The sequence below is a fragment of the Oncorhynchus mykiss genome, chromosome 21, assembly GCF_013265735.2.
Source record: "Oncorhynchus mykiss isolate Arlee chromosome 21, USDA_OmykA_1.1, whole genome shotgun sequence".
NCBI lineage: Eukaryota > Metazoa > Chordata > Actinopteri > Salmoniformes > Salmonidae > Oncorhynchus > Oncorhynchus mykiss.
The window spans coordinates 42,085,804-42,113,259 of NC_048585.1; the positions used below are offsets into that span (position 1 = coordinate 42,085,804).

The 27,456-nt window shown below is 44.3% G+C and overlaps 1 protein-coding gene, 2 non-coding genes and 1 pseudogene across 3 annotated transcripts; 2 read left to right on the forward strand and 2 right to left on the reverse strand.

Annotated features, from left to right (window-relative positions):
* Positions 1-847: 847 nt before the first annotated feature.
* Positions 848-4,171, reverse strand: LOC118942800 (annotated as a pseudogene).
* Positions 2,866-2,947, forward strand: trnas-gcu. Its single transcript has one exon. It is a non-coding gene; the product is annotated as a tRNA-Ser (tRNA).
* Positions 4,172-4,836: 665 nt separating the features above from the next.
* On the forward strand, positions 4,837-4,918 carry trnas-gcu. The gene has a single exon. It is a non-coding gene; the product is annotated as a tRNA-Ser (tRNA).
* Positions 4,919-5,804: 886 nt separating this feature from the next.
* On the reverse strand, positions 5,805-17,026 carry LOC110500451 (prefoldin subunit 2). Its single transcript, XM_021577829.2, has 4 exons — positions 16,862-17,026; positions 9,610-9,698; positions 6,866-6,989; positions 5,805-6,351 (listed from the first exon to the last, which is right to left on the reverse strand). The coding sequence occupies exons 1-4, from the start codon at positions 16,940-16,942 to the stop codon at positions 6,163-6,165; spliced, it is 483 nt and encodes a 160-aa protein (XP_021433504.2). The 5' UTR covers positions 16,943-17,026; the 3' UTR covers positions 5,805-6,162.
* Between the last annotated feature and the right edge of the window lie 10,430 nt (positions 17,027-27,456).

Below are 27,456 nucleotides of genomic sequence, written 5' to 3' on the forward strand. Positions count from 1 at the left end.
AGGAAACAGGTACAAAAGTATCTATATCCACAGTAAAACGAGTCCTATATCAACATAACCTGAAAGGCCGCTCAGCAAGGAAGAAGCCACTGCTCCAAAACCGCCATAAAAAAGCCAGACGACGGTTTGCAACTGCACATGGGGATAGAGATCGTACTTTCTGGAGAAATGTCCTCTGGACTGATGAAACAAAATAGAACTGTTTGGCCATAATGACCATCGTTATGTTTGGAGGAAAAAGGGGGAGGCTTGCAAGCCGAAGAACACCATCCTAACCGTGAAGCATCATGGTGTGGGTGTGCTTTGCTGCAGGAGGGACTGGTGCACCTCACAAAATAGATGGCTTCATGAGGAAGGAAAATTATGTGAATATTTTGAAGCAACCTCTCAAGATTAGTCAGGAAGTTAAAGCTTGGTCGCAAATGGGTGTTCCAAATGGAAAATGACACCAAGCATACTTCCAAAGTTGTGGCAAAAAGGCTTAAGGACAACAAAGTTAAGGTATGGAGTGGCCATCACAAAGCCTTGACCTCAATCCCATAGAACATTTGTGGGCAGAACTGAAAAAGCGTGTGTGAGCAAGGAGCCCTACAAACCTGACTCAGTTACAGCAGCACGGTCAGGAGGAATGGGCCAAAATTCACCCAACTTATTGTGGGAAGCTTGTGGAAGGCTACCCGAAACGTTTGAACGAAGTTAAACAATTTAAAGGCAATGCTACCAAATACTAATTGAGTGTATGCAAACTTCTGACCCACAGGGAATGTGATGAATGAAATACAAGCTGAAATAAATCATTCACTCTACTATTAATCTGACATTTCACATTATCAAAATAAAGTGGTGATCCTAACTGACCTAAAACAGAATTTTTACTAGGATTAAATGTCAAGAATTGTGAAAAACTGAGATTACATGTATTTGGCTAAGGTGTATGTAAACTTCCGACTTCAACTGTATGTGTTCATAATATTAACTATTTGTACTTCAAACAAATGCAAACCATACAACTCCAATCCTTGAATAAATAAGTAACCATTTACATTAAATAGACATTTAATTTCTCTAAACATTCAACAGTGTTTTGTTATACCTGCAGGTAAACGCAACTAACTCTTTCCAGTTAACACACTGGTATCACAGCAGTGTTAGACTCAAAACACCTGTCACTCTTTCCCACTACATCTCTCTATGGGAGTGTCAACCAAACCCAGCTTCTATAGAACAATGAGTCTATTTACAAAAACAATTGTGGTCTTCAGTAGGCACTAGAAATGACAGGCCCACCCTCACTGTCAATGCATAGGTAATGCTGATTATGATGATGATGTGAAAACCTTACAGTCAAGTGTCTACTATTGCCATCTAGTGGTTGACCGACTTGGACAAATGAGCAGAAATTCAGGGACCAGTGATCATTTCATGTTTATGTTGTAGTGCAGTTGGTAATTTGTTGATTTCTTGATGGACAGAAGTCTTGTGAACTCATAGGAATGCTGAACTCCAAATCAACACCTAGCCCGTACTTAGGGAGAAGTGATCCAACGCTGATTCACACTATAGGGCCAAACCGTACTGTTCTGGCTTGGATATCTTCCTCTCACATGGTCCTACCCAGCAACAAAGATGGATGCGTAACCAGGCCAACCCCTAGTTTAACCCTATAGTGTCAATCAGGCACCAGTGTTCTCAACTTGTCTCCTCAGCAGCGTTGAGGGGAGGAGGGGTACTTGGTCTTCAGGCCCTCCTTGAAGCTGCGGAACAGGAGGCGGCTCCTTCGGTTCTCCTCATCCTTCCTGCTGTGGAACTCGCCATGAACTTTGAACCCTTTGTGCACCACGAAGGCAGAGTTGAGGACAGAGAATCCGTAGCCCGTCACGTGGAGCTTACAGGCCTGGGGAGGGAAGAGGAGGAGGTAAGGGGGACAACATGAAATGGTGAAAACTTTTAATTGAATGAAGTGTCAGGACAAAGTATTTATTTATATTCTATTTGTATAATGTATGTTTTACTGCTGTGCAAGAATCTCTGCAGTGTCCTTTGTCTGTTGATAATGTAATGTAGTCCTAACTGTTTTCAACCATACACACACACACACACACAGTTTTTCTCAGAGTTTCCATTTTTCTTGCCAGAGCTCCGGAAAAGCTCAGAGTATCCGTAGCGCTGCTGCTTACCGTGCAGTTTCGATAGAAAGGAGAGGAAAAATCAGTTGCAAGACTGCTACCATTACCAGAGCAACACTTTAAACACGGAACATTCCTTATAGTAATGTATTCCCGGGCACTGCATGTACACCACACACAGCAAAAATCATTTAGCAACATGCCCCAGGTAGGTATAAAATTGACCACTGCTAGGTGGCTAAGTAGTTACACGGAGCTCATTTCGGAATTTATTTATGGGGGCTCTCCTCGACTGTCTCGTGCAGTTGACATCTCGCAGTGCTGCCGTAGGATTCGATAAGATTTTCAGTAGTGAAATCATTGCACGGGCCTCCTTCATATTTGATGATATGTATTTTTGTCAATCTCATAGCATTAAAAAACACATTTGGAGAATGGTGAGAATTTATACATTGTATAAATAGACGGGGTTTATGACTTTGTGGCTGTGGTAACTAGTGACGACCTTGTGGAGCACGACTACGCTTTTCTACCACAAACCCTAGTATAGAAGGGCACGTCGCTAGCTACTGCCCTTGTGGACCATTTATTGTGTTCGTAGCAAACAACTGCATGTTCAAATATGCTATTTGGTTTGCTTGCACTTTTATGAAAATGCTCTCTCGAATAACATAACCCAAATAAATTCATGACAGTAGTTATGGGGTGTGATAAGTTAAGCTAATGATGTGACTCAGAGGACGAGGTGGCCGAGTGGTTAAGGCGATGGACTGCTAATCCATTGTGCTCTGCACGCGTGGGTTCGAATCCCATCCTCGTCGACAAATCTTTGTTTATGTATATTAAACCGCTGTGGAAGAATCTCTGCAGTGTCTGTTGATAATGTAATGTAGTCCTAACTGTTTTCAACCATACACACACACACACCTGTCGCGTACTGTGAGTAACTGGCTACTTTTATCCATACAATACATACCTGGCTGATGCGGTTAAAGCCATACTGCCTGAAGCCGTAGTACAGGGGCACGGTGCGGGGCCCAATGTAGAAGGGCTCCCAGGGGTCCACCCAGGATAATGTATAGATCACGTCCAGGGGCCCCAAGCCTTGGCTATCTATGTCTGTTCACCCACTAGGAGTAGTTGGTGGGGGCCTGGCACTGTGGGTATGGCACCTCATAGAAGGGCTGCACCTCTCCCACCTGGTACAGCTGTGCCAGCTCCGACTTGTTGGCAGGCATCTTGTGTACATGGCAGATCTCAAAGGCATGCAGGACGATGACCTCGTCTGTGGCAGGTTCACGTCTCATGACCAGCGACAGGAACTGCTGGTGGAGGTCGGCACTGGAGCCACACTGGTGCCATGTCGTTGGCTGATGTAGTTGGCTTCCATGACGCAGCTGGCAAAGTTCTAAAGAAGATTGTTTGGATAGGAGGCATTACCCCCGATGGCATAGTTCTGGTATTTTGTCTCGGTGCGTCTCCAGCCTGGCGATCACCGCGGCACAATCCTCCAGACCTGTACCCGTTCCTGCTCAGGGAAACTCGCCATCTTCCCGGAGTGGCATACCATGTGGAAGTACACTGAGGGCAGAAGATGCTGAGGGCTGTGGCAAATGTGGCATCTTGCGAAAATGGCCACAGAGAGGGTTCTGCCAACATTCCACCAAAGAGTCCTGGGGATGCAAGTTGTTGATGGATGTGTGCGTTGCTAAGGCCAATTGGTGCGAGCATCCGTTCCATTCTTCTGATTGGTGGAGAAATGGCTGTTGACCAAGTTATTGTACACACGGTATTTCCCGCTGGCATCAAACATATCCCCGTGGACAGCGAGTACCTGAGACACTCTAACCGTGAGTTTTTCTCCGAGTGGCCATTTTTCTTGCCAGAGCTCCGGAAAAGCTCCGAGTATCGGTAGCGCTGCTGCTTCAGTTGCAAGACTGCTACCATTACCAGAGCAACACCTTAAATACAGAACATTCCTTAGAGAGTAATGTATTCCCGGGCACTGCATGTACACCACACACAGCAAAATCCTTTAGCAACATGCCCCAGGTAATTGACCACTGCTAGGTGGCTAAGTAGTTTCACGGAGCTCATTTCGGAATTTATGTATGGGGGGCTCTCCTCGACTGTCTCGTGCAGTTGACATCACGCAGTGCTGCCGTAGGATTCGATAAGATTTTCAGTCGTGAAATCATTGCACGGGCCTCCTTCATATTTGATGATATGCGGTTTTGTCAATCTCATAGCATTAAAAAACACACTTGGAGAATTGTGGGGTTTCCACTAGATAGCACATCCACAAAGTTGTCTATATCGTAAAAATTAATGAAAACAAGAACTTGCTTTTTGGTCATAAGTTATTTTGATGTTAAAGTTAGTCATAAGGTACGCAGTGTGGTTGTGGTTCAGTTTAAAATCAGATTTTAAGCAGATACATTGTATAAATAGACGGCGTTTATGACTTTGTGTCTGTGGTAACTAGTGACAACCTTGTGGCGCACGTCTCCGCTTTCCTACCACAAACCCTAGTATAGAAGGGCACGTAGCTAGCTAGTTCGACGTAAAATTGACCATTTATTGTGTTCGTAGCAAACAACTGCATGTTCAAATATGCTATTTGGTTTGCTAGCACATTGAAATAACATAACCCAAATACCCCCCTAAATTTAAGATAAATAGGGGTTTTGGCTTATGGTGTGACTCAGAGGACGAGGTGGCCGAGTGGTTAAGGCGATGGACTGCTAATCCATTGTGCTCTGCACGCGTGGGTTCGAATCCCATCCTCGTCGACAAATCTTTTCCTATCTCAGGAATAGAAGTTAGTGTGTGTAGAAAATGATATTGGTCAAAACTCAAACCCCGCCCAATAACCACATCAAATTGACACCTTCTTGCTCGAATACAAGGAAGAAACAAAAACGTTCAAACCATATTTATTGTCCAGTCGTGCCCCACACGATACACTATCGCGTGCTGTTTTTTGGGTACTCTATAGCTTACTGCTCCAGAGGATGGCATGCCATAGCACTGTCATTTATGACAGATGGTAGGAAGGTCCTTTGTTGAGACCAGTGCATCGGAAGACGTCATCCAGGTAGGTTTCATGTTGTCTTCACCCATTAAATGGTCCCCACAGTATAAGACTGCTGACAGGCCAGCTCATAAATGCCTAAAACAGTGACTAGCAAACCATATGGACTGAATAATATATTACTTATGTATTATTTAAATTATTATTTGTATTCCTAACATGAAAATATATATATATTCACAAAACTACACGGTGAAAGTTAATTTAGGCTAGGACAGTGTACTTCAGATCCTTTGGGGGCACTTAAGACTAGTACTGTATCAGACTGGAAGTCTGTCCCAAATGGCACCGTATCCTCTCAAAATTAGTGCACTATGTAGGAAATAGGGTGCCATTTGGGACTTGCATTTATGTTATCCATCTAAAACCGATGCTCAGAACAAGGTTTCTTTCCAAAACAGATCAAAATGATGCGGTGAACAGTGCTTTCCCAATCATATTGGCATTCCTTTTGCGTGTGTTGTTCTATGGCATGCCAGAGACAAACCTCTCAAAGACAAAACACCAACAATACAATCAATACCAACAGTACATTGAAATATGACAGTATTAATAAACATCAAATAAATGTGACAGACAATATACGGTCATCAAGAAGGCATGTTGTTTAATACAACTATCATCCCGTAAGATTTTGATGAAACACTGCCTCGAGTAAAAGGCGAAAGGCTTGTTCATGTCTGAAGAGAAAATAAACCAGAGTAAGTAAATTGTTGGCTTAAGTTTTGTTTAACTATAGGTGAAAAGGATTCAATAACACACGGCTTCATTTATCTCAATTGAATGGTCTTGAGAATCTGGCCCTTGTAACATTGGTTTATAACCGTCATGCAAGACATACGTAAAACTCGGGCCCTTGAAATGCCTTTCAGGGTCTGTGCTGACTCGATGCTTGATGGCATTCTGCACAATTTCCTATTTTACTAAAGCCTTTTCACAAAGCTACGAAACTAGAACGCCGGCACCGCCTTTAGACGCGCTCCCTTCGCCCCCATTGGAGGACGCTGCAGATTTGCCCTGGCCTTCCTCCCCTTCTCCCACCAATCGGATGTTGTATTTTTCCCGGTACTCTGTGAGCTCCCGGCCTTTCGACTGCATCTGTGTGTTGAGGGATTCTACAATCTTTGAGATCTGTAAGGAAATGAGAGAGGGGAAAGCAGATCGTTAATCATAATGTCTGACCAGTAGTGATTTAGTTGTATAGGATAGTACTGCAACAACCTACAGTCTTGGTACCATAGCCTCGCACCATAACGAACATCAGTATTTTGCAGTAGATTACCTGCTGGGTGTCGACGAACGGTAACGATTCAACATGTAGAAGAATCATTAAGAAATGAAAAGAAAATGACTCCCGATATTCTGGTCAGAGGCGATAGGACGTTCACTTGCTGTAGAAGTACACTCGGCCGTTAGTTGCTCAAGTCTGTTTCCTCTATTAAAAAACTTCCAAGCGAGTTTACCTCACCAGTCGGACTACATACAGCCAATGGCCACCACATCGCATACATATTGACATATTCATGGCATCTTACCATTAATCACAATTATTTTGGAATTCCGATTTTACACCAGCACTTTTCACAAAGTGTTTTACAGTAACCTGAATTATACCCAAAAGAGCAAGCCAGAATAAAAATGTTACCTGTTCTTTATTGCTTTCCAGAGCTGGTAAGACTTCCTTAACTGTCCTCTCCACAAGCACCCCACCCACCAGCCGGAAGCACTTCCTTGTTGGGTCTACGTCTTTTAGGGTCTCAATGACTAGGCTGAGAAAAGAGGGAATTTGTAAAAGGAAAGTAACAAGGGTGAATCTTATCCTCTTTCTCAATACACATGGGAAGAGAAGATAAGGTTCCTCCCCTCATACCTTCTCCTCCAATGTATGTTGCGAGGGAGATGAGAAGAGAGGACTCCAGGGAAGACTTGAGATTCACCCCAAGTCTCAGAATCTCATCTCTAACACCTTAGACTGAACAATGATTATTCCTCTTTTTGGTTAAGTCCACTAAGGTGAACAGTGAGTGAATTGGTAGTGGTAATAGTAAAATGTCTGAAGCAAGCATAGCCGCGGGAAGTAGGGATATGCTGCAGCAACCCCGGAAAAATCTGAATAAAGTATATTTTATTTTTGAAATAAGATTTTTGCACTGAAGTAGCGCACTGGGCCTTAAGTAAACTCAGCAAAAAAAGAAACCCTGAGGACCCTGTCTTTCAAAGATAATTCATAAAAATCCAAATAACTTCACAGATCTTCATTGTAAATGGTTTAAACACTGTTTCCCATGCTTGTTCAATGAACCATAAACAATTAATGAACATACACCTGTGGAACGGTCGTTAAGACACTAACAGCTTACAGACGGTAGGCAATTAAGGTCACAGTTATGAAAACTCAGGACACTAATGAGACCTTTCTACTGACTCTGGGGAGGAAAAAAAAGATGCCCAAGGTCCCTGTTCATCTGCGTGAACGTGTCTTAGGCATGCTGCAAGGAGGTATGAGGACTGCAGATGTGGCCAGGGCAATAAATTGTAATGTCTATACTGTGAGACTCCTAAGACAGTGCTACAGGGAGACAGGACGGACAGCTGATCGTTCTCACAGTGGCAGACCACGTGTAACAACACCTGCACAGGATTGGTACAGCACACCTGCGGGACAAGTACAGGATGGCAACAACAACTGCCCGAGTTACACCAGGAATGCACAATCCCTCCATCAGTGCTCAAACTGTCCACAATAGGCTGAGAGACTGGACTGAGGGCTTGTAGGCCTGTTGTAAGGCAGGTTCTCACCAGACATCACCGGCAACAACGTCGCCTATTGGCACAAACACACCGTCGCTGGACCAGACAGGACTGGCAAAAAGTGCTCTTCACTGACGAGTTGCGTTTTTGTCTCACCAGAGGTGATGGTCGGATTCGCGTTTATCGTTGAAGGAATGAGCGTTACACCGAGGCCTGTAGCGGGATCGATTTGGAGGTGGAGGGTCCATCATGGTCTGTGGCGGTGTGTCACAGCATCATCAGACTGAGCTTGTTGTCATTGCAGGCAATCTCAACGCTGTGCGTTACAGGGAAGACATCCTCCCTCATGTGGTACCCTTCCTGCAGGCTCATCGTGACATGACCTTCCAGCATGACAATGCCACCAGCCAAAGTGCTATTTCTGTGAGAGATTTCCTGCAAGACAGGAATGTCAATGTTCTGCCATGGCTAGCGAAGAGCCCGGATCTCAATCCCATTGAGCACGTCTGGGACCTGTTGGATCAGAGGGTGAGGGCTAGGGCCATTCCCCCAAGAAATGTCCGGGAACTTGGTGGAAGAGTGGGGTAACATCTCACAGCAAGAACTGGCAAATCTGGTGCAGTCCACGAGGAGGAGATGCACTGCAGTACTTAATGCAGCTGGTGGCCACACCAGATACTGACTGTTACTTTTATAGACCTCTGTAGCAGGAACCACTGTACACCTGGCGACAGTGTCAGCATGCATGCGCCCAGCCCGCCACAGGAGTCACTAGAGTGCGATGGGACAAGGACATCCCTGCCGGCCAAACCCTCCCCTAACCCGGACGACGTTGGGTCAATTATGCGCTGCCCAATGGGCCTCCCGTTCACGGTCAGCTGCCAAAGCCTGGACTCGAACCAGAGTCCAGAATTAACAAAAATAATTAACAAAACCCTGTCCACAAACATTTACATCAAAATATGCAAAGTTATGGGCAAAGACAAAACATCCACATCAAATAACAAGGAAAACAACCACTTTTTGTGCAGTATGACATTTACCATCCTTACAAACCACTTAAGTGTAAATGTACATTACTGTATTGTACATAGGTTGGTCATCTAGGAAGAAAAACAATGCACAATACAGTAATTGAGCACATTGCTACAGAGGTCTACAGTGGTTTGTGATGCTGTGGCTCAGTTGGTAGAGCATGGCGTTTACAATGCTAGGGTTGTGGGTTGGATTCCCATGGGGGCACAAGTATGAAAACATATGCAAGGTGCTCTGGATAAGAGCATCTACTAAAATGGAAATTGAATGAATACACCATTTCAGTTCACATAGAAATAAGTTGTATTTGCAAAGTATTTCACAAATCTAGAAAACATATCAAGAAAGTATTTTTATATTCCACAAGTATTATCAGATTAACTGTTTTGTAAATAAGTTATATATTTTTTTCTTTTTTAAACACTAAAGTAGTGCACTGGGCCTTTACTAGTCCTGTATTAGGACCAATATAGATGTCTTAAGCGCAGGAATTTTTGTTTGTTCGTAGCCCCCCCACTACTACTTCCCGTGCCTATGGAAGTAAGAGAAAGAATTCAAATTGAGTATCTACTGAAGCAGGTCACACTAACTAGAGCTAGTTACCTATGCTCATTGATCTCCATCTCCAACTCTGCAGCCTTGGAGGCCATGCTGCGCTGCTCTGAGCGCATCCTCTGGAATGCAGCCACGACCTGTCAGACACATCGAATACATAAAATCAAACATTCACTCATAATAATAATAAGAAGAATAAAATGCCATTAAGCAGACAATTTAGTCAAATGACTTCAATTTTATTTGGTGACCTACGGTTAAGAGCATTGGGGCTAGTAACCGAAAGGTCGCTGGTTTGAATCTGAGCCGACTAGGTGAAAAATCTGTCCATCTGCCCTTCAGCAAGGCACTTAACATTAATTGCTCTGGATAACAGCGTTTGCTAAATGACAAAATAAACAAATGGAAGGCAACAAGTTTAGTCAGTGTAAAAACCCTCTTACAGTAGTGCACGCATACATTTTTGTAGGGGGGTCCCTAGTTGGAATCGAACCCACAACCCTAGCCTTGCAAGCACCATGCTCTACCAGCCACAATACACAGATTTCTCAACTTACATTAGATTGAACAAATTTGCAAAGAGCCTCGTTATATAGGCCTACGTGGACTATGAAATATCATTAGACCATGTGTTGATTTGTTATGAGTAAATGCAATAGCTAGTAGTTTTTGTAATTGAAAAAAAAACTGACTGCATTAGTTACTAATGCTGTTTTGTGTCTGACACGGCAGGACTCCAGACTGCAACCATTTAGTCGCATTAAGTGACCCTTGTACTTAGCTGTGCGAATAAAACATTTAACTGGTCACATCGGTGCGAGCTGCACATTTTACATGGTCACCTCACTCAAAACCACCCATTTTTTAGGAGGCTAAAACCATGACTTGGGTCAAACTGTAAAAGTACATTATACTCATGACTCCTGTAATGAAAGTGTCTGCCTACCCAGGTGCCTGTATCACTGGGGCCCTGCTGCGGTGTAGAGCGAGCCACTTAAAGTGTTCTGATTGTATGACATTTTAAAATGTGTGGGGAAAAACACACTTGTTGTCACACTTAAAAGAGAGAAGGTTCTCAGCTTTCTGTAGGTCTTATTTCTAAACTCTAAATGTAATCTTAAAAATTACTCTCTCCAGAAATAAGTCTCACTGTTGCCGCCTGCTGCCGACCCCCCTCAGCTCCCAGCTGTGCCCTGGACACCATTTGTGAATTGATCGCCCCCCATCTAGCTTCAGAGTTCGTTCTGTTAGGTGACCTAAACTGGGATATGCTTAACACCCCGGCAGTCCTACAATCTAAGTTAGATGCCCTCAATCTCACACAAATCATCAAGGAACCCACCAGGTACAACCCTAAATCTGTAAACAAGGGCACCCTCATAGACGTCATCCTGACCAACTGGCCCTCCAAATACACCTCCACTGTCTTCAACCAGGATCTCAGCGATCACTGCCTCATTGCCTGTACCCGCTACGGAGCCGCAGTCAAACGACCACCCCTCATCACTGTCAAACGCTCCCTAAAACACTTCTGTGAGCAGGCCTTTCTAATCGACCTGGCCCGGGTATCCTGGAAGGACATTGACCTCATCCCGTCAGTTGAGGATGCCTGGTCATTCTTTAAAAGTAACTTTCTCACCGTTGTAGATAAGCATGCTCCGTTCAAAAAATGCAGAACTAAGAACAGATATAGCCCTTGGTTCACTCCAGACCTGACTGCCCTCGACCAGCACAAAAACATCCTGTGGCGGACTGCAATAGCATCGAATAGTCCCCGCGATATGCAACTGTTCAGGGAAGTCAGGAACCAATACACGCAGTCAGTCAGGAAAGCTAAGGCCAGCTTCTTCAGGCAGAAATTTGCATCCTGTAGCTCCAACTCCAAAAAGTTCTGGGACACTGTAAAGTCCATGGAGAACAAGAGCACCTCCTCCCAGCTGCCCACTGCACTGAGGCGAGGTAACACGGTCACCACCGATAAATTCATGATTATCGAAAACTTCAACAAGCATTTCTCAACGGCTGGCCATGCCTTCCGCCTGGCTACTCCAACCTCGGCCAACAGCTCCGCCCCCGCCCCCCCCCCCCCCCCCCCCCAGCAGCTACTCGCCCAAGCCTCTCCAGGTTCTCCTTTACCCAAATCCAGATAGCAGATGTTCTGAAAGAGCTGCAAAATCTGGACCCGTACAAATCAGCTGGGCTTGACAATCTGGACCCTCTATTTCTGAAACTATCGGCCGCCATTGTCGCAACCCCCATTACCAGCCTGTTCAACCTCTCTTTCATATTGTCTGAGATCCCCAAGGATTGGAAAGCTGCCGCAGTCATCCCCCTCTTCAAAGGGGGAGACACCCTGGACCCAAACTGTTACAGACCTATATCCATCCTGCCCTGCCCTGCCCATCCTGCCCTGCCTATCTAAGGTCTTTGAAAGCCAAGTCAAACAGGTGTATATATATATATATATATATATTTTTTTTTTAAATCGGCCGATTAATCGGTATCGTCTTTTTTGGTCCTCCAATAATCGGCATCGGCGTTGAAAAATCATAATCCGTCGACCTCTATTTTGGACATCACAATTTACAGTTAGATTAATACATGGCTACTAGCAGTGTGTTTTATATTGAGAGTTAGTGCTCTACACTGCCTTCAGAAAGTATTCATACCCCTTGACTTAACCCACATTGTTGTTAGCCTGAATTCAAAATGGATTACATATTTAAAAAAAATAATAATAATTATCACCCTGGCCACACACAATACCCCATAATGACAAAGTAAAAACGTGTTTTTATAAATGTTAACTCATTTATTGAAAATGAAATGCAGTAATTTCCTTTACATGACAGTATTCATACATGTTAGCATCACCTTTGGCAGTGATTACAGCTGTGAGTCTTGCTGGGTCTCTAAGAGCCTTGCACATCTGGATTGTACAATATTGGCAATATACACTGCTCAAAAAAATAAAGGGAACACTTAAACAACACAATGTAACTCAGAGTCAATCACACTTCTGTAAAATCAAACTGTCCACTTAGGAAGAAACACTGATTGACAATACATTTCACATGCTGTTGTGCAAATGGAATAGACAACAGGTGGAAATTATAGGCAATTAGCAAGACACCCCCAATAAAGGAGTGGTTCTGCAGGTGGTGACCACAGACCACTTCTCAGTTCCTATGCTTCCTGGCTGATGTTTTGGTCACTTTTGAATGCTGGCGGTACTTTCACTCTAGTGGTAGCATGAGACGGAGTCTACAACCCACACAAGTGGCTCAGGTAGTGCAGCTCATCCAGGATGGGACATCAATGCGAGCTGTGGCAATAAGGTTTGCTGTGTCTTTCAGCGTAGTGTCCAGAGCATGGAGGCGCTACCAGGAGACAGGCCAGTACATCAGGAGACGTGGAGGAGGCCGTAGGAGGGCAACAACCCAGCAGCAGGACCGCTACCTCCGCCTTTGTGCAAGGAGGAGCAGGAGGAGCACTGCCAGAGCCCTGCAAAATGACCTCCAGCAGGCTACAAATGTGCATGTGTCTGCTCAAACAGTCAGAAACAGACTCCATGAGGGTGGTATGAGGGCCCGACGTGCACAGGTGGGGGTTGTGCTTACAGCCCAACACCGTGCAGGACGTTTGGCATTTGCCAGAGAACACCAAGAGTGGCAAATTCGCCACTGGCGCACCCTGTGCTCTTCACAGATGAAAGCAGGTTCACACGATGTGACAGACGTGACAGAGTGGCGACGCCGTGGAGAACGTTCTGCTGCCTGCAACATCCTCCGGCATGACCGGTTTGCCGGTGGGTCAGTCATGGTGTGGGGTGGCATTTCTTTGGGTGGCCGCACAGCCCTCCATGTGCTCGCCAGAGGTAGCCTGACTGCCATTAGGTACCGAGATGAGATCCTCAGACCCCTTGTGAGACCATATGCTGGTGCGGTTGGCCCTGGGTTCCTCCTAATGCAAGACAATGCTAGACCTCATGTGGCTGGAGTGTCAGCAGTTCCTGCAAGAAGAAGGCATTGATGCTATGGACTGGCCCGCCTGTTCCCCAGACCTGAATCCAATTGAGCACATCTGGGACATCACGTCTCGCTCCATCCACCAACACCATGTTGCACCACAGACTGTCCAGGAGTTGGCGGATGCTTTAGTCCAGGTCTGGGAGGAGATCCCTCAGGAGACCATCCGCCACCTCATCAGGAGCATGCCCAGGCGTTGTAGGGAGGTCATACAGGCACGTGGAGGCTACACACACTACTGAGCCTCATTTTGACTTGTTTTAAGGACATTACATCAAAGTTGGATCAGCCTGTAGTGTGGTTTTCCACTTTAATTTTGAGTGTGACTCCAAATCCAGACCTCCATGGGTTGATACATTTGATTTCCATTGATCATTTTTGTGTGATTTTGTTGTCAGCACATTCAACTATGTAAAGAAAAAAGTATTTAATTAGAATATTTCATTAATTCAGATCTAGGATGTCTTATTTTAGTGTTCCCTTTATTCTTTTGAGCAGTGTATATTTTTATTTAATTCTTCAAGCTCTGTCAAGTTGGTTGTTGATCACTGCTAGACAGCCATTTTCAATTCTTGCCAAAGATTTTCAAGTAGATTTAAGTCAAAACTGTAATGGTTCTCGAAGTTTTAGTAAGCAACTCCAGTGTAGATTTGGCCATATGTTTTAGGTTATTGTCCTGCTGAAAGGTGAATTTGTCTCCAAGTGTCTGGTGGAAAGCAGACTGAACCAGGTTTTCCTCTGATTTTACATGTGCTTTCCTTAGCGAAAACCTCCCTGGTATTTGTGGTTGAATCTGTGTTTGAAATTCACTGACCTTACAGATCATTTTATGTGTGGGGTACAGAGATTAGGTAGTCACACTATTATTGCACAGGAAGTCCATGCAATTTAAGCACATTTTTACTCCTGAATTATTTAGGCTTGCAAAAACAAAGGGATTGAACATTTAGACTCAAGACATTTCAGATTCATTTTTTGTTAATTCATAAAAATTTAGAGAAACTTAATTCTAAAGGAGGCCTCCTGAGGTCAATTTAATTTATGTTTATTTATAATTAGATTTGCATACATTCCTACAAACCTGTTTTTGCTTTGTCATTATGGGGTATTGTGTGTAGATTTTTTAAATCCATTTTAGAATAAAGCTGTAACGTAAAAAAGGTAATGGAATTCATTATGCTACTTGCTATGGGCATCACAACGAGCATTTGGACCAGCAATGTCAGCCCCATGAGTATGCCGAGTCTGACAGCACAGTGGGTCGAAGAGGATTTCGTACTGAGGAAAGCCAGATTACATGCTCAAGAATGTGCTGGTTCTCATACCGCTGCTGCCAACTCAATGACAATTGGGAACATGTTTGAAACCTGGAAACATGAACACACTCCTAGCTCCATTCGAAAACTGACTCGAGAAATGAGCTCAAGAAATGAGCTCAACTGCGTCTGCAGAAGACGTGATACCCTCTGTCATGGCTTTGGAATGCCTGCCACGGACAGACCGAGCTGAAACTTCACTGCTTGACATGTACGATGAAATCCTGGTTGAGAATGAAACGACTGAGCAAACGAAACAGCACAGCAAGTAAGTCAAAGAAATAGGTTTTGATGATGTTTTACTGGTAATTGGGACATATGTAAATGCCAACAAAATACATTTTTGGTCGGTGGTGTGTGTGTAACCTTTATTTAACTAGGCAAGTCAGTTAATAAATTATTATTTACAATGACGGCCTACCCCGGCAACACTGGGCCAATTGTGCGCCGCCCAATGGGACTCCCAATCATGGCCGGATTTGATGCAGCCTGGATTCGAACCAGGGACTGTAGTAATGCCTCTTGCACTGAGATGCAGTGCCTTACACCGCTGCGTCCGTGTGTGTGTTTGTGTTAGCTATTTAACTGTACTAGAATGCTTAAATGGCAGCTAAAATGTAAAAATATCGCTATTGTTTTTTTTTTTGCAAGGAAAATAATTGGATATTGTATCGGCCAAATCTATAGTATTGGTGCACCCGTATACACTATTTACACACAAAAGTATGTGGACACCCCTTCAAATGAGTATATTCGGTTATTTCAGTAACACCCGTTGCTGACAGGTGTATAAAAATCGAGCACACAGCCATGAAATCTCCATAGACAAACAATGGCAGTAGAATGGCCTTACTGAGGAGCTCAGTGACTTTGAACGTAGCACCGTCATAGGAAGCCACCTTTCCAACAAGTCAGTGAGTCAAATATCTGCCCTGCTAGAGCTGCCCCGGTCAACTGTAAGTGCTGTTACTGTGAAGTGGAAACTAGGAGCAACAACAGAGGTCCATACAGAAAGCAAGGTCCATACAGATATAGTTTGTTGAGATCAGCGTGGAAGAACTTGACTAGCCTACACAGAGACCTGACCTCAACCTTTGGGATGAATTGGAACGTCGACTGCGAGCCAGGCCTGATCAGTGCCAGACCTCTGATGATTTAAATAAATAAATAAATAATAATTCCCGTCTGTCAAAATTAGCAAAATATAGTCCTCTATCCATCGTTGTTGGAATTTTCCATTCTCCCCGACTGTCTAGTGATTATTAGTGAGGTGGACAGTAAAGAAACTCTGAAAATAGGTCCATTATAATTTCAGGCCTTGCAGGCTGGAACCCTCCCACGGGCTGTATGTTTGAAGTTTACCCCATTGTATTTGGTACGTGACAAATATAAATGTGTTTGATGTGGTGGGCGCAACATTTAGTAATCGCAATCCTCAGACAATATTGAAATCATTGGCTGGTGCCACCAACTAAAAAAATGTGGCACCTGGGGAAAATGTTAGTCTGGAGCCATACACTGGTAGACAAGGTAGAGGGACGCACTAACAGTGACAGGCAGAAATAGCATCTTATCTGCTCGAAGAGCACAACCATTCCCTTTTTCAGACGTTTCCCCTGAAGTTCGTATGGCTAAGCTAAATCCAGAGAAACATAGTCAGACTGACAGATTGCAGTTAGCTAACATTATTATTAACCCAATGTCAAGAGATATTGTTGTGAATCAATACGACCTATAACGTCACCATATTTTCTTCTAAATTATGAAACCTCAGTTGAGGAACACGCGAGTAGGAAGCAGACCATGGTGAGGGAGCGAGGTAACGTTCGCTAACGTTACTGTTAGCGTTAACTAGTTGGATGCGTGACTGACAAATCCGGGTTTGTATCTCAGTCCACAACGATTAAAAAGCATTTGCTAACAAATCATGAATATTCTGATACGGAGTGACGATACCTGCTCGGCCGACGGCCCTGATGGTTTCCCCCCGGTACTGTTGCTGGGTTTGCTAACCGTGCTGCTACTGTTGGCTGCCATCTTGGAAAGGTGCCGCTGCTAGTGGCTGAGGGCCCAAACTCGTCACTAGTTACCACAGCCACAAATGGATAAACCCCGCCTATTTCTAAAATGACTCTTCTTAAATCAGATTTTAAATCTAACCCTAACCTTCACCACACTGTTAACCTTATACCAAATCCTAACCTTAAATGAAGTGAAATGAAATAAATGAAAAAATATAATTTTGTTTTCATACATTTTTACGATATATCCTATTTCAACTTTGTGGCTGTAATAGCTAGTGACATCCAAGTTGACCAAATTGAGCTGTCTAATGTGATTGCCTGTTAGGAATGAGGAAAAGGTAGCGGAAGCAGACGCTTCTTCTTCAATGGGGTTTAACGGTGGTTGGCATCCAATAAATGTTGCATTACTGCCACATACTTGACTGGAGTATAACTCCCTTATACATCGCTTTAAAAAAAAAGTTTTACAAAAAAAGAAAATTCAACAAATACCCTACCATCTTACACTACACTCACAAAAAAAGATAATAAATACCATACTCCACTATTTAAATGAATTTAGTTATACTTCAGGCCAACAGCCTGAATGAATGGGACACCGCCACTTAACACACCCTGTAACTCTTCTGATGTCAAGTCTCGCACACCCAAATACCTCTCTGAAGCTGCCACCACAACCTCGATTTTCTGCGACTTGCGTTCTATCCCTGCTGTACAGTTGATAACCATTACTATAAATGCTAAAATCCAATCTTACTGAAACATATATCACTTGTTGGTTTATCCCTCTGTATTGGTACAGATCTACTACTCACACCACTCCTCTCAGGATCCCTCCCCCTTGATCCATTTCCTCTACTTTCTTCACTGCCTCAGCATATGACAACTTCTGCACTACTCTAACCCTGGAAACCTCAACCTGCCTCTCTCGCACGGGACATTTCTGATCCCCAGCCCCATGGTCATCCCTACAATTAACACATATCCCTACTTTCCCCAATGCTACACATTCCTTTGTCTCATGCCTTTTGTTGGTCAATTCCGTCAACAGATGATCAATTCTATATAATTATCAAACGTATATATATATATATATTGGTAGTAGAAAGGAAACAGACTCTTTGTTTAAGTATTACAATTCTCCTTTAGTAATACAAGTGTAGGCAGAAGTTGGTACAGAGTACAGTATACGATAGCTCTCCCAAGGTTCAGCGAAGTGTCTAAGACATCCTGTAACTTACATAGCCTCCCCAGTTCCCCTTGCGTGACTTTCCCTGGCAACTACATTATAATAAATCTAACCTCCCCTGACAGCAGCATCTTATCAGCAATTAAAATCTCAGAAGTGGGTTTGACCGAAACTTGACCTTTCATCACAAGTATAGGGTCATAACAAGGTGAACTGTTTTCATCAGGCCTGCAGCAGCCTTGTGTTCTCAGAAAGCCAGTCGTATTTTCAGAATCTCAGACAGCCACGGTGGGGCCCAGATAGGAGGAGTATGAGCGTAGGCGGTTTCAGCCTTCTGATAGTGTCTGAAGGGCACAACACTCAAAACAGGTGTAAACACACACACAGATGTCTCCTAAGAGGAGACCTTAAGGTTTATCATAACACAATTTATTAACCTTTTAGAAGGTATGAGGCCTTTGTTTAACCCCTTCACCTTCTGCACACTTCTCACACTTAGGAACCTCCCTCCTACACACTGCTGCCACATGCCCATAAGCTTGGTACCTGTAACAACGTAATGTAGTCGGCATAAAAGATCATACAGGATAACTTATATATCCTAACATCACTTTGTTGGGCAAAGACAACATCAAAACAAAAAAGAATAAACAAGGACTCTTCTGTTCCTCCACTCACACCAACCTGTCTGCGTCGCACCAAACAACGTGCATCACAAACAGCAGAAATCTTCCCCTTCATTTTGTCAGCTTTCACATTTACCGCTACCTATGTAATCACCCCTTTCAATGGTGCCCTTTTCTTGAGAGCAAAACAATATTTTGCCCCCATCCGTTTAACACGGAGAGCCTGCTCCCTCTGACCAGCAGAAACACATACAATTATCACAAGACCACTTTAGGTTCCCCTCACCAATTCCACAGCACCCAACTCTATTTTCACCCACCCATTTGAGGTTTCAGGATCAGCCAAAAGGCAAGGGTCCACTTTTTCAAAAACCTTCACTCCTACTGTCACAGACTCATCTTTATCCTGACCACACCTACCACCTCCGATACTTTGCCCTCATTCACTTCTATTCCTCCTCCTGTCTTCAATTCTCTCTGCTTACACTTTCTACCATTCTTCTTTAACAAACCATCTCCTTTTTCCACCATTTATAACTGACTCAAACTCACTCTCTTCCTCCCGCTCTCTCTTAGACCTCCTCTGCCTCTCTTTTTCCCTCCATTCCTCCTCCGTATTCCAAGTATAACTCTCCTTATGATAATGCTGCACTTCTCCTGACATGCATCTTGTTCTTGTCTTGTCAAGGGACGCCATTTAACTGACTGTCACAATCTCCGTACCATCAGCGCAAACTATTGTAAAAAATCCGGCAGCGGACGCTAATGTGGAGCGTGAATATAAAGGCGGGGTAAAGTAGCATACATTGATGAGAATGTCCTTTCCTTTATTTGAATTTCCCTTCTTATCCAATGCAGTGTGATCATTGTAACGCTTTTGGACATGTTTCAAGTACTTGCAGAAGGGAGAATCTGAGATGTTCAAGTTGTGGAAAAGATCATATCATGTGTTTTAATAGTGGTGAAAATGTGTCATGTTGCAATTGTGGTGGGAATCATAAAGCCCCATCTTTGGAATGCCCAACAAGGGTGAAAGACAATGAGGTGGCCAAAGTCAGGGCTGTCCAGAGCATTTCATGTGCAGCGGCTGTAAGGCTTGAGGGTTCGAATGGTGGTCCTGAAGAGTCCATGGATGTGGATAGGCCTGCAGGGGTTGCCGTTCAACAGCAGGACCCAGATACAGTGAATTCGGAAAGTATTTAGACCCCTCGCCCTTTTCCACATGTTGTTACCTTACAGCCTAATTCTAAAATGGATCAAATAAAGACATTTTTCTCATCCATTTACACACAATACAAAGCAAAACCCCGTTTTTTAGAATTTTCTGGGATAATTTATATTTAAAAAAAAGAAAAAAGAAGAATATTATTATTTAAGTAATCCCTTTGATATGAGACTCGAAATTGAGCCTTTTTCCATTGATCATCCTTCAGATGTTTCTACATCTTGATTGAAGTCCACCTGTTGTAAATTCAATTGACTGGACATGATTTGGAATGGCACACACCTGTCTGTATACAATGGCTTGCAAAAGTATTCACCCCCCTTGGAATTTCTTATTTTGTTGCCTTACAACCTGGAATTAAAATAGATTTTGGGGGGGGGTTGTCATTTGATTTACACAACATGCCTACCACTTTGAAGATGCAAAATAATTTTCATTTTGAACCAGACAAGAAATAAAACAAAAAAAATGAAAACTTGAGCATGCATAACTAAGGTCCCACATTCTATACTCTTGCAAAGCACTGTAAGGTCCCACAGTTGACAGTGCATGTCAGAGCAAAAACCAAGCCATGAGGACGAAGGAATTGTCTGCAGAGCTCCGAGACAGGATTGTGTCGATGCACAGATCTGGGGAAGGGTACCAAAAAATGTCTGCAGCATTGAAGGTCCCCAAGGACACAGTGGCCTCCATCATTCTTAAATGGAAAAAGTTTGGAACCACCAGGACTCCACCAAACTGAGCAAATGGGGGAGAAAGGTCTTGGTCAAGGAGGTGACCAAGAACCCGATGGTCACTCTGACAGAGCTCCAGAGTTCCTCTGTGGAGATGGGAGAATCTTCCAGAAGGACAACCATCTCTGCACTACTCCACCAATCAGGCCTTTATGGTAGAGTGGCCAGACGGAAGCCACTCCTCATTAAAAGGCAAATTACATCCCACTTGGAGTTTTCCAAAAGGTATCTAAATGACTCTCAGACCATGAGAAACAAGATTCTCTGGTCTGATGAAACCAAGATTGAACTATTTGGACTGAATGCCAAGCATCACATCTGGAGGAAACCAGGCACTTCTCATCACCTGCCAATACCATCCTTATGGTGAACAAGATTCTGGTGGGAGCATCATGCTGTGGGGATGTTTTTCAAAGGCAGGGACTGGGAGACTAGTCAGGATCGAGGGAAAAACTAACAGAGCAAAATACATAGAAATCCTTGCTGAAAATCTGTTCCAAAGTGCTCATGACCTCAGACTGGGGCAAAGATTCACCTTCCAACAGAACAATGACCCTAAGAACACAGCCAAGACAACACAGGAGTGGCTTTGGGACAAGTCTCTGAATGTCCTTCAGTGGCCCAGCCAGAGCCCAGACTTTAACTCGATCAAACTTCTCTGTAGAGGCTTGAAAATAGCTGTGCAGGTGACGCTGCCAATCCAACCTGACAGAGCTTGAGAAGATCTGCAGAGAAGAACTCCCCAAATACAAGTGTGCCAAGCTTGTAGCCTCATACCTAAGAAGACTAGAGGCTCTACTTGCTGCCAAAGGTGCTTCAAAAAAGTACTGAGTAAAGGATCTGAATAGTTATGTAAATGTGGTATTTCAGTTTTTATTTGTAATACATTTGCAAAAAAAATTACAAACCTGCTTTTGCTTTGTCATTATGTGATATTGTGTGTTGATTTATGAGGAAAACAAACAGTTTTATCAATTTTAGATAAGGCTGTAATGTAACAAAATGTGGAAAAAGTCAAGGGGTCTGAATACTTTCCAAATGCAATGTAACCAAATTCATGTAGCCACCCAGATGAAAGGCACACGGACACCCACACTTCAGGTTGACTTGTTTTTTTTTATCTGCAATAAAAGTTATCAAACAGTGACGGCAGGCATTGACAGGACCGTCACAGCCACACATTCACTTCCCTCAGAATATCTCTCTCAAATAGGGGAGAAGCGCTCAAAAACCCCACTAGCTGTTCTTTCAAGGAAAAGAATACAAAAAAGGTAAGTCTGAAGACTTTTCGTATTGTCAGCCTTACTACAATGGCAGTCAATTGTTTTATGAATTCAATAACACATAATGATAGGTGACTTTATTGATATCACACCCTATTCTGAAGTGAATGGTTTCTCTACTCTGCCTTCGAATAGCGGTATTCTTCGATGTTGCATTGCTCACAGCTTGAGTGAGGTTGATGGAAGCTACATTTTCCCTTTGCACAGAAACACACCACTAACTGGGTTTCCATACAATTGGATTTTCATGCTGAATATTCAACAATCCGCATTAAAAACAAAATTCACATTTTTCCCAACAGACATGTTTCCATCAAATGTAATTATTGCGGATAAAAGTCGGTGCAAAATTAAGGCTGTTTTTTTTTTCTACAATTTTAAAAACATTACAATACATTCACAGATTTCCCAACACACTGTGTGCCCTCAGGCCCCGACTCCACGCCTCCCACATATCTATAGTACAAAATCCATGTGTACGTGTGTGTAGTGCATATATTATAGTGTGTATATGCATGTGTTTGTGGCTGTTTGTGTTGCTTCAAAGTGCCCGCTGTTCCATAAGGTGTATTTTTATCTGCTTGCATCAGTTACTTGATGTGGAATAGAGTTCCATGTTGTCATGGCTCTAGTACTGTGCACCTCCCATAGTTGGTTCTGGATTTGGAGACTGTGAAGAGACCTCATGTTGCATGTCTTGTGGGGTATGCATGGACTGCATTCAACATGTCAATACTTCTCATAAATACAAGTAGTGATGAAGTCAATCTCTCCACTTTGAGCCAGGAGAGATTGACATGTATATTATTAATATTAGCTCTCTGTGTACATCCAAGAGCCAGCCGTGCTGCCTTTTTCTGAGCCAATTGCAATTTGCCTAAGTAACCTGTTAGACAGGTTACTCTTTATCCACAATATAGCAGGGGGTGTAAAGACATAACACATACGTTTTTCCAGCAGAAGACTATGATTGATAATGTCAAAAGCCGCTCTGAAGTCTAACAAAACAGCTCCCACAATATTTTTATGGACAATTTCTCTCAGGCAATCAGTCATTTGTGTAAGCGCTGTGCTTGTTGAATGTCCTTCCCTGAATGTTTGTTGTCAATTTGTTTACTGTAAAATAGCATTGTATCTGGTCAAACACCATTTTTTCCAAAAGATTAACTAAGGGTTGGTAACATGCTGACTGGTCTGCTATTTGAGCCAGTAAAGGGGGCTTTACTATTCTTAGGTAGCGAATGACATTTGCTTCACTCCAAGCGTGGGGGCACACACTTTCTAGTAGGCTTAAATTGAAAATATGGCAAATAGGAGTGGCAATATCTTCCGCTATTATCCTCAGTAATTTTCCCTCCAAGTTGTCAGACCACAGTGGCTCTTCCACAATCAGTTTATGGAAATCAAAATTACAATGCTTGTCTTTCATAATTTGGTCAGATATACTTGGATGTGTAGTGTTAGCGTTTGTTGCTGGCATGTCATGCCTAAATTTGCTAATCTTGCCGTTGAAAAAAAGCAATAAGTAGTTGGCAATATCAGTTGGTTGTGTGATGAATGATCAATCTTATTTCAATGAATGATGGTGTCAGGTTGTGCGCTACTGGTAAGAAGTCAGGTGCAGGAGAGCGGAGTTGTGATCAAGCGCATACTTTAATTAGCAGAAGTAACAGACGGATGCAACTGTGTCAAAAACCTCCAGCCAAATGGCAAAAGTGCAAAGCGCGACAACAGTCACAATAATTAAAACAATTAAACACACTCTGGTACACAGTACCTGGGGAAACCCAGCCTGGCGCATAACACGAAACATGTAACAAAAACAATTCCACACAAAGACATGGGGGGGGAACAGAGGGAATATATATGTAGTGTGATTAGGGAATGTAAACCAGGTGTGCGGGGAAACAAGACAAAACAAATGGAACAATGAACAGTGGAGCGGCGTTTGCCTTTTTTCCTAGAATTTCATTAAAGTTGCTCCAAAGCTTTTTACTGTAACGGGATTCTGTTGAAGGAGAGGCAGACCAAAATGCAGCGTGGTTATTTTTGTACATCTTTAATGAAGATGATAAATTAACAACATACAAAACAAGAAATGTGAAAAACAACCCTATTTTAGAAAAAAATATTTTTTATACCATTCATTCTTTACAACTCATAATTCTCATTCATACTTCAATAATGGTATTTTAATTTACCTAAACAAAAACCCCAAACAAAACCTCAGGGGAGCATCTTCCCTCCCCGTCATCCTACAAACTACCTTTCCCTATCTCCCCGTCCCTAATCTATCCCCTTACAAATCTAAATGACACCCAGCCCTAAACCCCCCTTCCACCTCTCCCGGGCAGCATGCTGCCCCCACTTCCTCTCCTCCCTCTTCATCCTCCCCCTCAAATCTCCTTCCACCCTCCTCACTATCCCTTCCACCCCCCCAATCTCTCCCTGTCTTCACCATGTTCTGCCTGGCTTCCCACAGCCCCCGTTTAAAGAGACTCATGAGAAGCCAGAGCAGAAACCTGTCCCTATCCGTCCCTCTCCCTACACCTCTCTCTAACCTGGCCCACGTCAATACGAAATCCCCCCTTACCAAACCTAACAACACCCGTGCCCTAGCCCATACTACTCTGGCAAAGGCACAGTCCCAAAATACATGGTGCACAGTCTGCCACAAGAGGATCTTGGACAGGTGGGGGATTGCACCAAACTATACCGGTACATGATGGAACGTACCGGCAAGCACTTATGGAGGCTCAACCAATTCAGGTCCTTGAGCCTGTTGTCCAGACCCCGCGCCTGCACTCCCTTCTAGACCACTTCCGAGATGCCCACTACAGGCGCCGGACTCCCTGCCTTTCTGACCTTGTACAGGTGCCTGTGATCTAAACCTACTCGGGCAACTTCAACCTCAGGGTGCACATGCAGCCACTTGGCGTCATGCCACGGCAGCTTATGCCGCCCGAGGACCCATGTTAGACCACATCATTACGCTTCTCGCCTGATATGAGAAGAACACCCGCAGGAGGTAACCGGACAGGTGTATCACTGGATGAGCAAGCTCCGTTAACAAGAAAGAAACAAAAATTGCGTCGGGCTTGAGGGGGAAATGTGGTACCCCCCTACCTCCCTCCCCGATGGGACAGAGCATGCGTGCCCTGGCGACCCACTCGCACCTGCCACTCCACATGAACTGAAACACAAGCCTCACTAGAGGCCTCCTCAGACAAGCCGGCAATGGGTAGATGTACACCAAATACAAAAGAGACGGCAACACATCCACCTTTAGGACCAGGACTTTGCCCATAAAATACAAATACCTAGCCTTCCACATTGCTAGCTTCCTCTGTACCACTGCGATACGCATGTTCCAGTTTAGCGTCGCTGAGCCGGAGGTCTCAAAATGGACCCCGAGAATCCTCAGGGCCCCCTCACAGAGAGATAACCCCCCGGGCACATCCGTTCTACCGCGCCATCTTCCGAAAAACTTGATGGAAGACTTTGCATGGTTCAGAACTGCTCCCGACGCTCGGGTGAAATCCCCAAAGATAGCAAGGGACCTTGTCAGGCACGAGTCCTTGCACAGCAGCAAGGAAGTGTCGTCGGCGTACTGCGTCATCTTAACACGCAGCCCACCACTTCCAGGGATCAACAAGCCTTCCACCCCTGTGTCTGCCCTAATGGCAGCCCCCAGAGGCTCCATGTACAGAACGAAGAGGAGAGCCGAGAGTGGGCACCCCTGCCTGACCCCAGACGAGAGGTAAAAAACGTCACCCAAGTGACTATTTACACTAACTCGGCACCCCGCTCCGACATATAATGTACGAATCCAGCCTATGAACTTCTCCCCAAATCCTAATCGACCTAACACTCTGAATAAAAAGGATCTATTCACGCGATCAAAGGCTTTCGCCTGATCTCGCGCTGCTACCATTAAAGGCAGTCCTCTATCTTCAACCCAAGCGATGGAGTCCCTGATTAACTGTAGGTTCCATCTAATAGAGCGACCATCTACCCCACACGTCTGGTCCTCATGGACGACGTAGGGAAGGGCTGTGCGCAACCGGTCTGCTAAAACCTTTGCAAGTAGCTTGTAATCTACACACAGCATGGTCAACGGCCGCCAGTTGCCACGGTCTGTTACTTCCCCCTTCTTATATAAAAGTGACAGCACACCAACAGCCATTGATCCCCCCAGGACACCCCGTCTCAAGGATGGCCTTCAAGACTTCGAGGACCACTGGTCCAAGCATACCCCGAAACTTGAGATAAAGCTCAGCCGGCAGCCCATCCATCCCAGGCACCTTCCCTTTTCCCATCCTCCTAAGAGCGCTCTCAACCTCTTCTAGTGAAATCTGGGCCTCCATCACTTCTCTAATGTCCTCCGGCAACCGCCTGGACAAGTGTTCTAAAAACACATTTCCCTGCTCTACATCTATTTCCCAGTTGTCAGTTGTCAGTTGTCACCCTGACCATATCCTCTGGTTCTCTAACTATACTACCATTTTCTTCCCTAACTCCATGCATTACCTTCCTACTCTGTCTGGCCCTAACCGACTTAAAGAACATACCAGAACAAGTCTCATTGTGTTCTAGAAAGCCACTATGCGCACGCTCCAGGAAAGCTCGAGCCTTCCGCTCCTGCAACTCCCTGAGCTACGCCTTTAGGGTTGCGGATCTCTCCCAGTCAAACGACCCGCCGAGGTTGCCTGCCTCGTACTCGAGTTCAATTAACCGTTGGATACGATCCACCTCCCTCCTCTCCTCCCTTTTTTCCCTCTTGCAATACCCTATTATAAAAGCCCTAATCCTCACCTTAACTAATTCCCACCACTCTAACACCCCCTCGCACATGGACCAGAGGCCTTCAAGCCTCCAAAAGAAACCAAAAAACCCATCAACAAAAGCCTGCTCCTCCAGCACATCCCGATCTAACTTCCAGTACCCCCTACCAAATAGGCAGACTGGCGACCCCACCTGCAGGAGCACCCCGTCGTGATCCGAAAAGAAAACAGGCAACAGCCGCCCAGACAACTTACCCAAAGACCTGGGTACAAAAATATAGTCGAGCCTCCGCACAACCCCCCTGGAATTGCACCATGTAGGACCAGCCATTTTCAGAGTAGTGTGCAGGCCACCAGCAACCAGACCATGGCAAGCCATTAGCCCGGTGATGGCGCCTGCACTGCTATCCCCCCCTATTCCTAAATCTGTATTAAAATCCCCCCCTATCACTAATTTCCTATTTGTGACACACAGGGGCGCCAGACAGTCCACCATCTCCCTCCTGTCTGCCACCACCTGTGGCCCATACACCACCACTAATCTAAATTTACAATCCCTTATCGTGACATCCACCCCTATAACCCTCCCCTGCATCACCACAAAAGAACCCTCCACTTTTACCTCCCTGTGCCCACACAAAATCCCTACCCCCGATGAGTGCACACCCCCAATACAAACTCCCCTT